The sequence below is a fragment of the Larus michahellis genome, chromosome 1, assembly GCF_964199755.1.
Source record: "Larus michahellis chromosome 1, bLarMic1.1, whole genome shotgun sequence".
In the NCBI taxonomy this organism is placed as follows: Eukaryota; Metazoa; Chordata; class Aves; order Charadriiformes; family Laridae; genus Larus; species Larus michahellis.
The window spans coordinates 86,978,093-86,993,121 of record NC_133896.1 but is presented as its reverse complement, the minus strand read 5'-3'; the positions used below and the strand labels follow the sequence as shown (position 1 = coordinate 86,993,121).

At 42.9% G+C, this 15,029-nt stretch overlaps 1 protein-coding gene across 5 annotated transcripts in view; it reads left to right on the top strand.

Annotated features, from left to right (window-relative positions):
* The window catches only part of ETV6 (ETS variant transcription factor 6), a 144,085-nt gene that overhangs the window by 107,904 nt on the left and 21,152 nt on the right, over positions 1-15,029 (top strand). For all 5 annotated transcript variants that reach the window (XM_074590077.1, XM_074590067.1, XM_074590046.1 and 2 more), the window contains 3 exons: positions 900-1,064; positions 5,650-5,784; positions 10,608-11,150. In XM_074590077.1, coding sequence (XP_074446178.1) covers positions 900-1,064; positions 5,650-5,784; positions 10,608-11,150 — 843 coding nt within the window. The remainder of the gene's footprint in view (positions 1-899; positions 1,065-5,649; positions 5,785-10,607; positions 11,151-15,029) is intronic.

Sequence of the window (15,029 nt, the reverse complement as noted above, 5' to 3'; positions counted from 1 at the left end):
CTGTGAGTAAACAGTCTAGGCAGTATATGCTGTAGGAGCTGGCTGGGAGAAAGGGAGTGCCAGATTCTCCTTGAAGCCCTGGAAAATCCGTGCCCAAAACGAACATACCTATTTTACTGTAGAATGGCATGCCACCCTTATATAGATAGAGTTACATGGGTAATATTTTATCACTGTGTAGGAGACAAGCTAAAGCAGTGCTAAAGGTGCCACAGCCTCAGTGCTTATTTTCCTTTCCAGCATGGGAATAGCATCTGCTAGTGTAACGGCATCTGCAGGAGGGGGTGGGCCAGTCTGAATACACCTTTCTGAACCACTGATAACCTCACTGATAACCAATACACACCATTACAGAGGCCGTGTGAAGCAGCCCTTCTTTACATACCTCAGTTACCTAGAGGGAAGTATTGCCATAGCTCTCTTGCATCTGACTACTTTGCATTATTCTTGATCAGTGGTAAGGGGCATGAAGAGAGAGCACATCTCCCTTCTACGAAAGGATACACAACAAGGATGGATGGGGCCAAGGACTTTGCCTCCTGCCTGCTCTGCACCTCGGAAGGAGCAGCTGGAGGAAACTCCCATTTCACAGTGGAAACCTGGAATGAAATAATGTCCTAGAAGCTTTTTCAGGGTGCTGAGGCAGTTCTTGTTTCTCGACACCTCACAGATAAACCAAGGTGCCTAAACTAGTGAAGGGTTTCACAGTCCAGTGCTTAAGTAAATCTGCGTCAACGTGACATTCCGTTCCTACACCTTCCCCTGAAACTTTGCACATTATGGTGTGGGGAGAAAGGGTTTGCCTGTATTCCCATGATTCCATGATTCACTGATGCTTGCCTATACTCCCATGTCTCGTCTCAATTTGGTAACACAATCATGGTCTCTTCCTGCCACAGGTTTGCAGCCCGTTTACTGGAGCAGGGATGATGTGGCACAGTGGCTCAGGTGGGCGGAGAAGGAGTTTTCCTTGAGGCCGATTGAGAGCAACACTTTTGAGATGAACGGCAAGGCTCTGCTGCTCCTGACCAAAGAGGACTTTCGATACAGGTCTCCTCATTCAGGTGAGGATTACTTACAGAAGCTGTGATTGAAAAGAGAGAGGAAGCTACAATGAAATCTGGAGAGGGTCAGAGGAGGAAACAGTCACATTTTTTGGGGGGGACTGGGCAAGGGGAGAAGAGAGAGGACCGACACACTTGTATGAGGCAAGGACAAAAACGACAAGGAGGGAATGAAATCCTAATACACCTGAGTTGTAGGCAAATTTGAAGGCAAATCCAAACCCAAACCCAAACATCCAACCTGTTTCTAGTTAAAACTCCCTGCAGAACTCCCAGAAAGCAAGCTTCTCTGGCAGCACTTTGTGACTTCCAGCTCTTCCCTGTAAAGGCTTATCTTTTCACAGACCCAACTACAGCAGCAAGTTAATCAAGTGCCCTAGCCTCTTAAGAAGCCCGTATTAGCATTCTGCCTCACAGTTGGCTTGGCTGATGCCCTGCTAAAAGTGACTGCAAAACTCCTCCCTGGGGGATCTTTCCTCCATTTTACAGCCCCCGTGGGCTTTGCTTTACTTTACCATATTCTCTCACGTGCTGGAGTCCAGCCCAAGGCACAGCACAGACAGGTGTGTGAATCAGTCTGCCTATTGCTCAGATTATGTCTTCATTTATTACAAAGAAGTTTTAGAAATGTGTATGTTGCCTGCCTGTATTTATATCCCCTGCGGTCTGTCTGCTCCAGTTTTACAGTCAGAGTAAGCCTCTGCCCTCCTTTGTCAGGGATGTTTAACTAAATATGAGTTATTGGTTCTAAATAAGAGTTGTGAGCTTTTCTTTTGTGACCATACAAGGTGCTCCTGCTAAATATAAAATCTTGTAACTCAATCACTATAGGTGATCAAAGAGTTTGGACCAAGCAATGACAGAATTGCTGTTAGGAGGCTTCCAGCGCAAGGCTCACTAGGTGCAGAAGTACAGCTGGTGCTGCTTAGATCCAGCTCATAAACAAGCCGTGGCACTAATTCTGCATCAAGCTGCTTGAACACACCCCCACAACCATCCTTCAGCAGAATCTGCCTCACAAACTGTGGCTTATATTTAGTGGATATGAAGTTTTTTAGGCATGTGCCTGAAATCCAGGACTAATTTTGTATGGAAAGAGATTCCAAATATTAATGTTTATCGCCAGTGTAATACAGTAGTAAAAACTGAAGCCTAGAAACGTCTTTTTTTTTTTTTAATTCTGGCACAGAAGAATAATTTCATTAAAAAATTAGCCCTCCTTAAGGCAAGAGGAGTATTGAAAGTTGGGGATGTGGGCAAGGACTGTAAGGGACACCTTTGGGTATCTTGTCTGCAGCTCCCCTTATCATCCCGATACCTTGCTGCCTACAAGTTATGCCCCTGTTCTTCCCCTTGTGTGCTGTGAGGGCACTTGAAATGAGTAGGATTAAAATGTTTGTAGGCTGGAGATAGAGCATTCCCAGAGAAGAGCCTCTGGCTTGCAAATCCTCACTGTATGCAGAAGGTTAAGCTCTTATTTAGCTAAATTTGGAATGAAGTAACCAAACTAAAGGCTTCCTCCCTTGCTTTTCCTCTCCTCCTCGCCAGGTATTCCTCGCTGATATAAAAGCCTTTAGAGGATATCCGAGTCAGTCCCTAAAAATTTAGATGACGGTAGGTAAAGGGACATTACCTCAACTTTTCCCAGAAATGAACTATATGTGAAATTTAAGAACTATGAATTAATGTTTGCCATAGAGGCATTAAGTTTTTCAAGAGCGTAGCTACGTAAAAGCCATATCCTTTCCCTCATGGTTAAAGGAGGAGAACCACATCCACTCCCCCCAGTGGTCCTAGCAATAAAGTGGGCTGATAGCCCCACAGCTATTCTGTTGAGGGCTGGCCAGAGAAGGGAGACAGCAGAGGAGGGAGAGAGTGAAAAACGCTTTTCACTTTCTGAACTAGCATTACTGCATCTGGGTGGTGCAGAAGCATAACTGTTTTGTTAGGTAAAAAAAAAGGCGGCCAGCTTTATGGGCGTTTTCACTGGTCTGTCAGGCCAAGTCAAAAGAGGTACGAATTTGCTACCTTACTACTTGGAGTGTTACGGCACTAGTAGCACTAGATTATGCCACTATTGCATTCAAAGATGCAAATTATGTGGTAAAATCACTTTTTAGCCTTTCATGTTCTAAACATGGAAAAGGTAACTGGTTCTCGAGGCTTTGTTTTTAATTAGATTTTCAGGTATTGCAATCACCTTTTAAAAATGCCCTAAAGTCACTGCTGAGACAGTAAAAGCAGCCAAGATGCTAAGAATAAAGGAAGCTGAACTATGGAAAGCAGGATGGCTTTAACTGTTTTAAGCTAACACACTAAACTTGCCCACAAATAGAGCATTGGCAGTTTAAAGAGACAAGGGACAAATGGTGCAAAGCATACAATCTCTAGCAAACAGCTGCTAAAAAAACCCCCACACACTTGAGAAAACTTTCCCAGAAAATCCAAGGTTTCCTAAGTGAAACTTCACTAGTTTCCTTTTTAGATAATATGTTATTGATGCAACCTGTTCTTCTGTAATACAAGCAGTGACAAAAAGAAGACAGCAAGCAGAATTAAAAGTCAAGAGACTTCCTACCCTGTGTTGTACATTTTCACTTTGAAATGTGCAACCAGTTACATCAGACAAAATGTATAAGTACCTAGGTGTTTCATGTAGATGTTGTTGGAGGAAGGGCATCGGTAGAAGATGTAATACATAAAAAGACACAAAATAAGCAGTTGGTCCGTTGGTCTCCTAGATATTGCGGTGGTATGTTCCACTGAGGAAAGATACAACAATTCTGGTGCCAGGGAATGGGGCAGGGGGAAGTGAGGAACTGCCTGCCTTTACCCCAGAAAGAAACAAGCCTCTAGATCAATTCATGCAAGCACATGAGTGGCTAGAAAGCTGCCCAGCAGAAAAGGACCTGGGGGTGCTGGTGGAGCCAGCTTAACATGAGCCAGCAGTGTGCCCAGGTGGCCAAGGCAGCCAGCAGCATTCTGGCTTGTATCAGGAGTAGCGCGGCCAGCAGGAGCAGGGAAGTGATCGTGCCTCTGTACTCGGCACTGGTGAGGCCTCACCTCGAGTGCTGTGTTCAGTTCTGGGCCCCTCTGTACAAGAGGGACATTGAAGTGCTGGAGCGGGTCCAGAGGAGAGCTACCAGGCTGGTGAGGGGTCTGGAGACCAAGCCATATGAGGAGAGGCTGAGGGAGCTGGGCATGTTTAGCTTGGAGAAGAGGAGGCTGAGGGGAGACCTCATTGCCCTCTACAACTACCTGAAAGGAGGCTGTAGAGAGGTGGGGGTTGGCCTCTTCTCCCACGTGAATAATGACAGGACCAGAGGAAATGGTCTGAAGCTGTGGCAGGGGAGGTTTAGATTAGACATTAAGAAGAATTACTTTACTGAAAGAGTGGTCAGGCACTGGAACAGCCTGCCCAGGGAGGTGGTTGAGTCACCATCCCTAGAGGTGTTTAAGAAACGTCTAGATTTGGCACTTCAGGGCATGCTCTAGTGACAGAGATTGTAGGGGTTTTTTTGTGTGTGTGTATGGTTGGACTTGATGATCTCAAAGGTCCTTTCCAACCGTGAAGATTCTATGATTCTATGATTCTATGTCAGCTTGGTGCAGTGCAATGTGCTGCAGACATTTCTGTGGAAGAATCATACAGTAGCAGCTAACAGGCTATATTTGCCCATACAGAGCACCAAGTCTGCTGCATTTTGTTCCTTAGTCTGCATCTTATCCGTGGTCTAATATTGCCTGTTTCAGTGAGCTCCATACAGATTCCAGTAGCTAGAAATAACTGCCTTTGGGATCCCATTTGGGCTTTTCAGGAGTCCAGCCCATGACACCAAGAGTGCAATATAGAAGTTCCTAAGGCACCTATAGCACTCGAGTATCTCCAGGAGTTGTCACCACAGCAAAGGGTGTTCAGGATGGTTAAATCTTTCAGTTCTTTTCAAGTCTTTGACTCTGTCCCAAAGTAATTTCTCAAAGTGAGAGTTCTTCCTCCTGTGGATTTCCTAGAATGGAGTATCTTGGTAGCACACTGCCTCTGGCCTTGAGGCACTGGTGTTGCACAGAGAGGCTTTACAGCATCTTCTGTCTCCTCCACCCATAAAGCCTAAATTGTTCAGTAATTAAAGAAAAGCACCATCTTTGCTTCCAGAAACTCACTGCATAAATCATGGACTCTACATTTAAGAATTCTGTGTCCTAAGTTGTCTGTCTGAAAAATTGAGGCTATGATGAGAGGAGGTAGGACGCTGAACTAACTACTGCTTGTAAAGTTTTGGAGCTCTTGGATGATCAGTCATATTGCCTGAGAAAAACTCTGTTTTGGTGTAATAAAAGCCATGTCTTGTCATCCTCCCATTTTTCCACAGTCACACACAGAGGCATGACGTGCAGCTTTTCTTTTTCTTTCTTTTCCTTTCAGGGAAGAACCTTGCAAAACAGTGAATTGTAGGATTTTACTGCAAGCATTTTGGGTTCTGAAAATAGCACCCAGGAGCCATGAATTCATGCATCAGATGGCTAAATGAGTCTTCTCAGCAGTATGCAGGTTTTCATTTCCTTTCTCCTGCTGTTTGTCTTTCAGGTGATGTTTTATATGAACTCCTTCAGCATATCCTGAAGCAAAGGAAAGCTCGTATGCTCTTCACACCTTTCTTCCACCCTGGGAACTCTATCCATGCTCAGCCAGAGGTCATATTACACCAGAATCATGATGAAGGTAACTCTGTCTCATTCTTATGGGAGCTGCCATTATAGAGGCGAGTAGGGTAAGGCTGTGAGGAATTATGTCATTTTCTTGCTCCAAAGTTACTTATATAAAAGCTACTGTCCTCCCTCTGTCTCCGTAGCTTTAGAGCAATCAACTGGCCTGGAGAGTCAACTGTCCATTCTCCGTTTATCTTCTATTATCTTGCCCTGTTTCCAAAGCCTGCTTAAAAGCTATGCCAGATGCATATTTAACAAATACCAGAAAGTTTTATTGACCCCATTGATTCATTTTTTCTCACTCCCAATATGGTAGCCAAAGATGCTTCATGGGCTTTTAGTATCCTGGAGATGCAATTAGATGCAATTGTTTGCAGAGCAAGGGAGAAGGCAGCCTCAGAGAGGAACATCTAACTCAAAGTCACTTCAACTCACAGTCTGTCATCACATCATGCCAGAGTTCCTAGCACTGAGACCATCTTGTTGCTCAGCTTTTGAGCTTATTGAGCAATTCATGTTGAGAGAAGGTTTTTTCTGCAGGTTTTCTCTGATTTTTAGTATCAGAATTACTTGCTTATGTTATTATCTAGCCTTCTAGTACTGTCTACACATACCATGGCTGTCAGAGGCGCTGAAGAAAGAATAGAAACGTTTGTGGAATTGCAGATTTGGGCTTATTTTACTCATTATTAGTTCAGATCAAAATGTAAGTATGCTTCCTTCAGTGGAAAATTGAGGGTTTATTTTCTTTAAAAATATACACACTAAAGTGCATCTTGGTTTTCTCCAATAACAGATAAATATAAAGCCTAAGCCTTTTAAAAGGTCCTTTCCATGAAAGCATCAGGCAGAATTCACTTTTTCAATTAAAAAGAAATTCCAGGAAAAAGTAGTGTTACTCCTTTTTAAGTAAAGAGGAGAAGAGAACAGAAGTGAGTTAGGATATTGCCCTAGTGTCTGCTAACTAAGATGCATGAAGTATTTCAAGATTCAACGTGGGATTGCAAGAGAGGATTCAGGGGTACTGTCAGACCTGTTCAGGTTGCCCATGGCGAGCCTGAGCAAGCCAGAATCAAATGGCACCAGCAAAACTCTGAGACTAAGCCAAGAGCAGGACAGCAGCAGGTGGGATAAGGACGCTCCAAAGTGTTTCCACACAGCTGTGTAAATATTTCAGATTACAAGAGGGTGCTATAGGTCAGGATGAGGTTGAATTGGCCGAGTTGTGCAAGAGACAGTTACCTAGTGTATTAAGATAGGCACTTTCCAGAGACCATTATGAAAATCTCAATTTTTTTCCTGAAGCTTGGCATTCACCCACAAATGTTCCCTTTCTAAATTTCAAACATAAATACTAGCTGCTCTCTCAGACACCCCTACATTAAAGATATGGAGCAACTTTTACTCTAGAGAGGTTTTCACAGGGATGTTGAGTTGGCCTTTCATGTGCGTCACTTAAAACGTAAGTCCTGTGCAGTCTAGTCCAACTTCTGTCAGAGCACAGGATGATTAAGAAACAGCTTTGATTTCTTCCTCACAATACTCTGGCTGCTGATAGTGCCACTGTATTTGCTTAGAGAGCTCTGCGCTATTACTTAACACTTCGTAATGAAAAAAATTAGTTCTTGTTTTGCTGGGAGAAGAACTTCAAAACAAGCAAAAGAAACTATACTTTGCCTGCCACAAGACTCTGAGCAATCAGAAACTCTCTATGCCAAGAATTTATGGTCAGGTGAATTTATTTATTTATGTATTTTGCCATTCCTTCTTTCTTCTTCCTGTTTCATAGAGTTGCTTGGGAGAAACTAGCACAATTAAGTTTACCATTTTCCCTCAGCAAAATGCAACTTAGTGAAAAAAGGAGAATGAATGTGAGAAGCAAAACTTAACCCTGCCAAACTCACAAACTGTAACAGGGGGTTCAAGTGTTACTTTGGCACAATTTTGAATGGCCAAACTTCATAGGTGATGGATCTTTTTTAGAATCCCTTCTTACTCCAGTGATCTTTTTCCGTTTTCTTTTACTTTCCATTTTTCTTCTACTATTCTTCCATTTCCTAATAGATTATATACTTATGATCCTGCTTCTAAATGCTTTCATTTTAAGTTAGTTAATCCAGAGTCAGATGAGACCAACATTTACATCTAGTGGCTTTTTACTAGCTTAAGCAAAGTGGGTTTGACTGTTGGAAATCAGTTGACAGAGGTGCAGGATTCCTCCAAGATGCATTGGCCTTGGCTTGGAATCTGCCCTGGGGGCATTGGTCTCTGACCCTGTAGAGGGATGAGCAATGGAGAGTGAATTACCTACATCTCCAGTGGTCCTTCTGACTCAGCACTGAGTCATTTGATGGGATGCCATACAGGAAGCTTACGCCGTCATTCCCTGCACTTCTTTTATGGGTAAGCAAAGAGTGCCAATCTTTGGGATTGTCAGGCCAGCAATTGCTCACTCCCAGAGTGAGTGCAGCCCCACCCATCCCTGTATGGATCAGATCGGTCAGCAATTTTCCTGGGAGCTGAACTCCCTTTCACAGCTTTCCCTTCGAGAAAAGAGTGTTGGTCACTCAGAACGAAGAGCCAGACTGATGAGTGAACCTATTCCCACAGGAAATGATATACCATATGTGCTCAACTTACAGTCATCAAATGTGCCAAGGAATGAATGTGATGAGGATTTTATTCTGTTCAGGGTCATTTGTGGCAGTGGAACTGCTTGGAGCTGAGTTTGAATTGTTTTATGGTAAACAGCAACTTCGGCCATGAGGGGATTCTTTAGTTAAGTATTTAAAGAGAAAGATCTTGGAAGAAAGCAAACACTAGTGTGTATCTATTTGTAGTTTTTCCTCTTGCTGCTTTTTAAAGAGTTCCTTGATCTCTATGTTCTCTCCACACTGTCCTGGTTCAGGATCACCATGGTTTGGGAGCAGACAAATAGGTCTGCTTCTGTTTGGAGCTTGACAGAGCCAACTAATGTTTGCAGAGAGCTTGGTGGAAAGCACAGCAAGGCAGTCCTTTCTGCTGTCAGGATAGCTGTTCCCCACAGCCAAGGCACTTTAAATTAGTAGGACAAACAATACAGTATTCTGGTCTATATTTACAGGCCAAGAATAACTACAGTGCATGTACATGAGTGGGGGTGGATGGTCTGTAGAAGACAGGACACTGAGTAAAACGGGGCTTGGTTTTCTTTCTATTATGGCAAAGAAATGAGACTTTAAGAAACAACAGCCACAGAGGTAGGTACAGTTGTAAATTAATTTCTCTTTGATCTTCACGTCAGTTGGTCTATCCCACATTAGCTGGCCACATTATATTTAAAGTTGTTTGGGTTTAAACAAGAACAATATATAGCTCTGGAGTTTCATGTCCTCCAGCTGTTTCATTGTGAATACCTTAAATAGCTCTGTGAATGCATTTTTCTTGTCTAGGACCACAACTGTGTGAAATAAGTCTTCTGGAGCCATGTAGTTTCTGCCTAGAATTTCAGGTTTTCCTGTAGACTGTATCATCCTTGTATAGATGAACAGCCCATTGAGTAGGCAAAAGTGTTGGTGCTATGTCACTGCCTGGCACTACATTTTCTCAGGACTAGAGCTTTTCCTGTTCAGGCATTTCCCAGAGTAAGTGCTGATCCCTCTTTTGATGCCTGCATGAGTTCCAGGGCAGCAGGAGCCCCTGGGTCTTCACCTCGACAGGGTCTTCAACAAGAATCGCTGCCTTGACAAGGGAGCAAGAGGATAGTTAAAGAGGATCAGAGCAAATGGAGTGAACAAACAGGCAGCCACAAATAGGCAGCTACTTTTTTCAGTTGTTGACATGTACCCAGCAGTTTCCTTCTCTTATCATCCAAGGCTTTCAACAAACAGCACTGAAATTTGATCTTTGTTTTTCAGATAAAAACCTGTTAGTCACTGCACTCTGGTGGTATTTGCCTCTTTTGTCAGTAATTTCACAAGTCAAAATTGATGGCCCTAGCTAAGCTGAAAGTTTGCACTGTTTATGTCAAGCATTTCATTTTGTGAGAAGATTGTTAGTATGTGAAGACATTGACCTAGAGCCATGATTTATCTCCCCCCTACTGTTAAGAATCACAGCTGGGGAAGTATGCTCATGCAAAAGTGCTGCTAGAAGTTCTCTTGATGAAGAAATGTGTTTATATGGGAAAACCCATCAGTAGACAGCAGAGACTAAATAAAACAAGTTGAAAATATCCTTATTAAAATGTTACATGCTCTAAAAATCAAAGCAGCAATAAAATTTAGCTAGTGTTTCACAAAGAGCTTCCTACCAGTGGCTTTTTCTAGGTAACTCAGTCCGTATTTCAGACTAAGATATTCCCTACCTTTGCCCAAGCCTCTACCATCTAAAACTTACTAACCAATATTTTCCTGGAGACATTTTCCCTTCTTATCTCTGCCCTCTACCTCACAGTGCTCATCACAGTACAATAACAGGAACCACATGTAGAGACATGAATGTCAGCAGACAAGTTTCAAAGCATGTGCACAGAAACACAGTTAATACAGCTGAATCAGGTAGTACTTTCTTCACTTGTGGTCCAGTCACATTCTCAAAATGGGACTTCTCTTGACACGTTCCCCCAGGAACTACCTTTACATGGTGGTGGAGGGACATTGTTTTCACGGTACTGATTTCATTCTGTGCAGTAATATCTGCATTTATATGGTGTTTTTCTGGGCATCTATAGGTCACACAAATGAAAACATTTCCAAGCTGACAGCAATACCCAGTAAGCCCAGGTACCAGTTTGACAGTTAGATCCTACACCTTGATCACAATATACACAATCTGTTTGTTTTTTTTTCTCCACAGATAGCTTTGTCCAGAGACCTTCAAGACCATCCACAGAAACAGTCCACCACAACCCCCCAACCATTGAACTGTTGCATCGTTCTAGATCACCCATCACCAACAACCACCGTCCATCACCAGATCCCGATCAGCGGCCACTGAAGTCCCCTATGGACAACACTATCCGTCGCCTCTCCCCAGCTGACAGGGTGCCAGGGACAAGGCATCAGCAAGAGAACAACCACCAGGAGCCCTATCCTCTCTCAGTATCCCCGATAGAAAACAACCACTGCCCGCCTCCTTCTGAGGTGCTCCAGAAGCCCTCCAGCCCTCGCCAGGAGAACACCAGGGTCATCCAGTTGATGCCCAGCCCTATCATGCATCCTTTGATACTGAACCCCAGGCACTCCGATTTCAAACCACCAAGGTTGTCCGAGGATGGGCTGCACAGGGAGGTAAAGCCAATCAACCTGTCCCACCGAGAAGAGTTAGCTTATATGAACCACATCATGGTGTCTGTATCCCCTCCTGAGGACCATGCAATGCCAATTGGAAGAATAGCAGGTAAGTGACATTCTCTAAGCTACACCAAAGTTGACGCTCTTCATTCATAACTAACTATGCTGTATATTAAGAGCTTCTCATTTCCTTTTGCTACTCTGTAACCTCAAGAGTTTACTGGCATTCTGCAAGTTTCACCACATCTGTGGTTTAGACAGTTAAATATGATTAAACCAGTTTCATGGCAGGTAAGCAAAGGTAGAGAGTGACTTGCTTGTGACCACAGAATGCGTAATTGGTATTGAAACATTTGTGTCCTGACACTCACTGCCTCTCTACCCACTCGCAATCCATTTCTTTCCCAAGATACCTATCTCCAAAGCCTTGTCCTTCAAAGAGGTAATTTTCCAACAGTTGCATTCATGGTAGCGTCCAGTCCTATGGAAAGAAAAAAACCCTCTGTCAGTAACCTTTGAGATAATGCAGTGTCAAGCCTGCTGTTATGTAGATGGCGGGACTAATGAAATATCACCTCAGAGTCCTACTTCATAGGCTTTCCTGTGCTTCTCACACTAGGATTGTCCCTTTTTACAGAAACAAGGTTGCCTTTGTCCCACGCAAACCACAGGCATAGTCTCACTTTTGTTATCGTAAATAACTGACATCACAACAGCTGAATCAGGAAGCTGAGGTTACAGAAAATGTTTTTTGTACTTGAAAGGGAACTGTAAATAGATAGGGAGAGGGGAAAGGGGAATCCAACCACTTCAGAAATATGCTGAATGCCCCAGTAACCAATTTCTTTTGAGAGATGTAAATACACACCACACCCAAAAACATTCCATGCATTTATGTCAGTTATGTGATACCCAGCTCCTGTGGGGTATTACACATGTCTACAGGGGTACATTTTATAACACCTTGTTCTTTTTTGTCCTTACATGCCTTAAATTTTTTACAGATGTGGTGCTGCCTCAGCTTTAATGAGGAAGATTTTCTGTTTTCTTAAGACTTACCACTTTAAATTCAAAAGGTACATATCTCTCCACCTAGTCAAATATCAAGCACAACAAGGGCCATGATCCTTTCACGTATCAGAGAGATGGGTTACGGAAGTCTAATCTTCTGACATTTTTGCCTGGCTGACATTTGTCTCTCTTCTTTTGATTTTTATTACCCACACTCTTCTCAGCAAGTTAAGAAATAGGCTTAATGTTGTGGCAGAGACAATACCCTACCGGTTGCATCACTGGAGATTTCCTTTCTATAAAGTACTATTGGAAAATCAGGGGGATTGTTAATTTTTATTTTTCAGAAGGAAATGTTCTCTAAAAATGAAGCCTAGACCGAAAAGAATGTAAGAAAAAATATGGGGAGCAGGTGGTGGTGTAATTTTTTAATTTGAACCTGAGAGTTTTCTTACATAATTGGGAATCTTTGGTTTCTGCACGTAGTGCACTGGGTCCGGTGACATCAGTCCAGTAACTAGTAGTCCCACATCCTTCTCATTTCTATGTTGTTTGCAGGGCAACAGAACCCAAGCCCATGGATATTTGGGCCTAATGCAGTTGCTTGGCAAATATATGTAGCAGTTTAAAGGGTTATACACGGGCTACAGTTGCATGCTTAGCTGCTTTTGCTTAGACCCACCAGCATGGTGGCATGTCTTAAAGGGCTGGTGAAGTATTCCATGCCAAAAAGACCTGAGGTGTACTCAAGCATTCAGTTCAGATGAGAGCAGTGCAGGGGTTTGGGGGATTACATAGCTGGCGGTTGCCAGCATCTTAGATTTCTATTGATACACTTGCCAGCGTACTTCCATCAGTACCCCATGTCCTTCAACTGTAAATGCCACCAAGCCTCACTTGCTGTACCAGCACAAGCTAGTGCTATTCTGGTTGGGTTGTAATGGCTCCTGAACTGTAGCTGGCCCCTGTAAAAGGTTCACAGCCAATTTAAAGGTGACAAAACCCAGATTACTACCAAAAATGTAGACAGCCCATGCTTCATACCTGAAGTCAGCTTCATCGGTGCTACTGAATTCAATGGCAGCCTACTTAGCCCCCCTAGAAAGAAAATACACACCTTTCTACCTGCTTCCCCCCATCTCACAGCCTTCATTTAGATTAAGTAAGTGATTTCATTTTAAGAGCATTTCTCTTTTATGTCAGCATAAATCCATTTTCCACCTGAGTCTCCTTGTCTTCACTGACACTGCTATAGTTGAGATGGAGGCTTTTGACCAACCATGGCTCACCACTGCAAATTGAGAGAGACCATGAAAATTATAACACTTAAACTGCGAATGTGCATCAATACAGCAGTATTGTTAAAAAGGGCTTTTTAAAAATCACTGGCATAATTTCTATTTTATGGATGAGCAAGACTGATGGGTTGGGTAATGAAAGGCTTTACAGGTAGACCAGTGCCAGAGCTAAGTGCTTATCTGTTTACACTGGTGAGGAGAGATCCTTGACTTTCTGCTGGCTTAACCATTTGCATGCAGGTGATTTTCAGGGGAGATAGCGATGAGGAGCAGCTACCAGGGAAGCCCCATGGGCTGCTGACTAAAACACTGGGCTAAGCTCCAAAACATGTTCTATTCCCAGCTCAGATATTTTAAATTGTAAAAGGAATTCTTCCTGGACGTAAGATACCTCACAGCCTCATAAACCTGTTTACTTGTAGATAGAGTCTGTTTTTAAATGCAGTGTGCAATTACTTGGTGCTGAGAAAGAAAACAATATTTTCGCTTGCTGCTATCCACAAATACTCTGTTTTCAGGAGGTCAATCAATAGAGCTCTGGACTTCCTGTCAGACAAAATAATGACCTCTACTCACCATCTGACTAATCTTTCCTACTTTTTTATGTAATATAGCTTCTCAAAATATTAATTTTACTGGTAAAGCACTTTCCCTTTTACAGCAAAGAATTTCAAGTTGAAGGTCGTACTCCCTTTTCCTCTAAGGCCATTTTACACTTCTCTAGCAAAGCAAGAAGCATAAAGTATCTTTATGTTACTCATTAAGGTCCCATATATTATTCGTCAGTGGCTAGAGTTGATTTTAAAAATTATGTTTAGCTATCTTCTCACAATATGCACGAGTCTTTTCTGTAATTTCATCAGAACTAGAGGTCATTGTGTTGGGATGATCCAAAGGCAGACTTGCATCCCTTGTAAATACACCAGGGAAGGGTTAAGCTAATGTAACTCAGGCATGAATAGTCATCTAGCTATGACAGCATTTAAAAGTATTAAAAATACCTCAGAAGGGGAGTTCAGCAGAGTGGTGTAATCGACAATTTTCACCACTGGAACTGCTGATTCAAAACGGCAACAGTGTTTGTTGGTAGTCAGCTCCTAACTTGGACTAGCAAGCAGGCAGACTATCTGGCATACTTTTACCTCTGAATTTTTTTAATAGTCTGTCATGGTTCACCCCCAAATAGCCTCCAAGAATTTCGCTCTCTGGGGAAAAAGAATATACTTTATACCTATCTTTTTTTTTTAATGCAGTTGCAGTTTCAATCAAGAGAGGCACCTGAAATGAGCTCTTCTGCAGAATGGAAATTCCACTCCCCATACACCCCTGACTGGGAGGGTTTTGTTATCAAATATTTTAGGACTTTGATATCTCATAAAAGGTACTTCCCCAAGGTACAAGGAGAGGCAGGGGTTATTGCGTTGGCAGGCATTCATAGCATATCATGGCTGAGGCATGCACTGCAGCCCTGGTGGAACCAGAGCCACCAGAAACTGTCCCTGCAGCTGTCCTGAAGTTCTGCCCCCATGGCTTTCCTTGGGAGCTCTGCCGTTGACTTCAACCAGTGCAGGTTTTCATCATAAAACTTTATTTAGGTGTCAAAAATGTCCTTTTTTCAGATGTCCAGGTCCACCTCGGCTTCTTAGCATGAAGGAAAAGGGAAACTGACATATTAG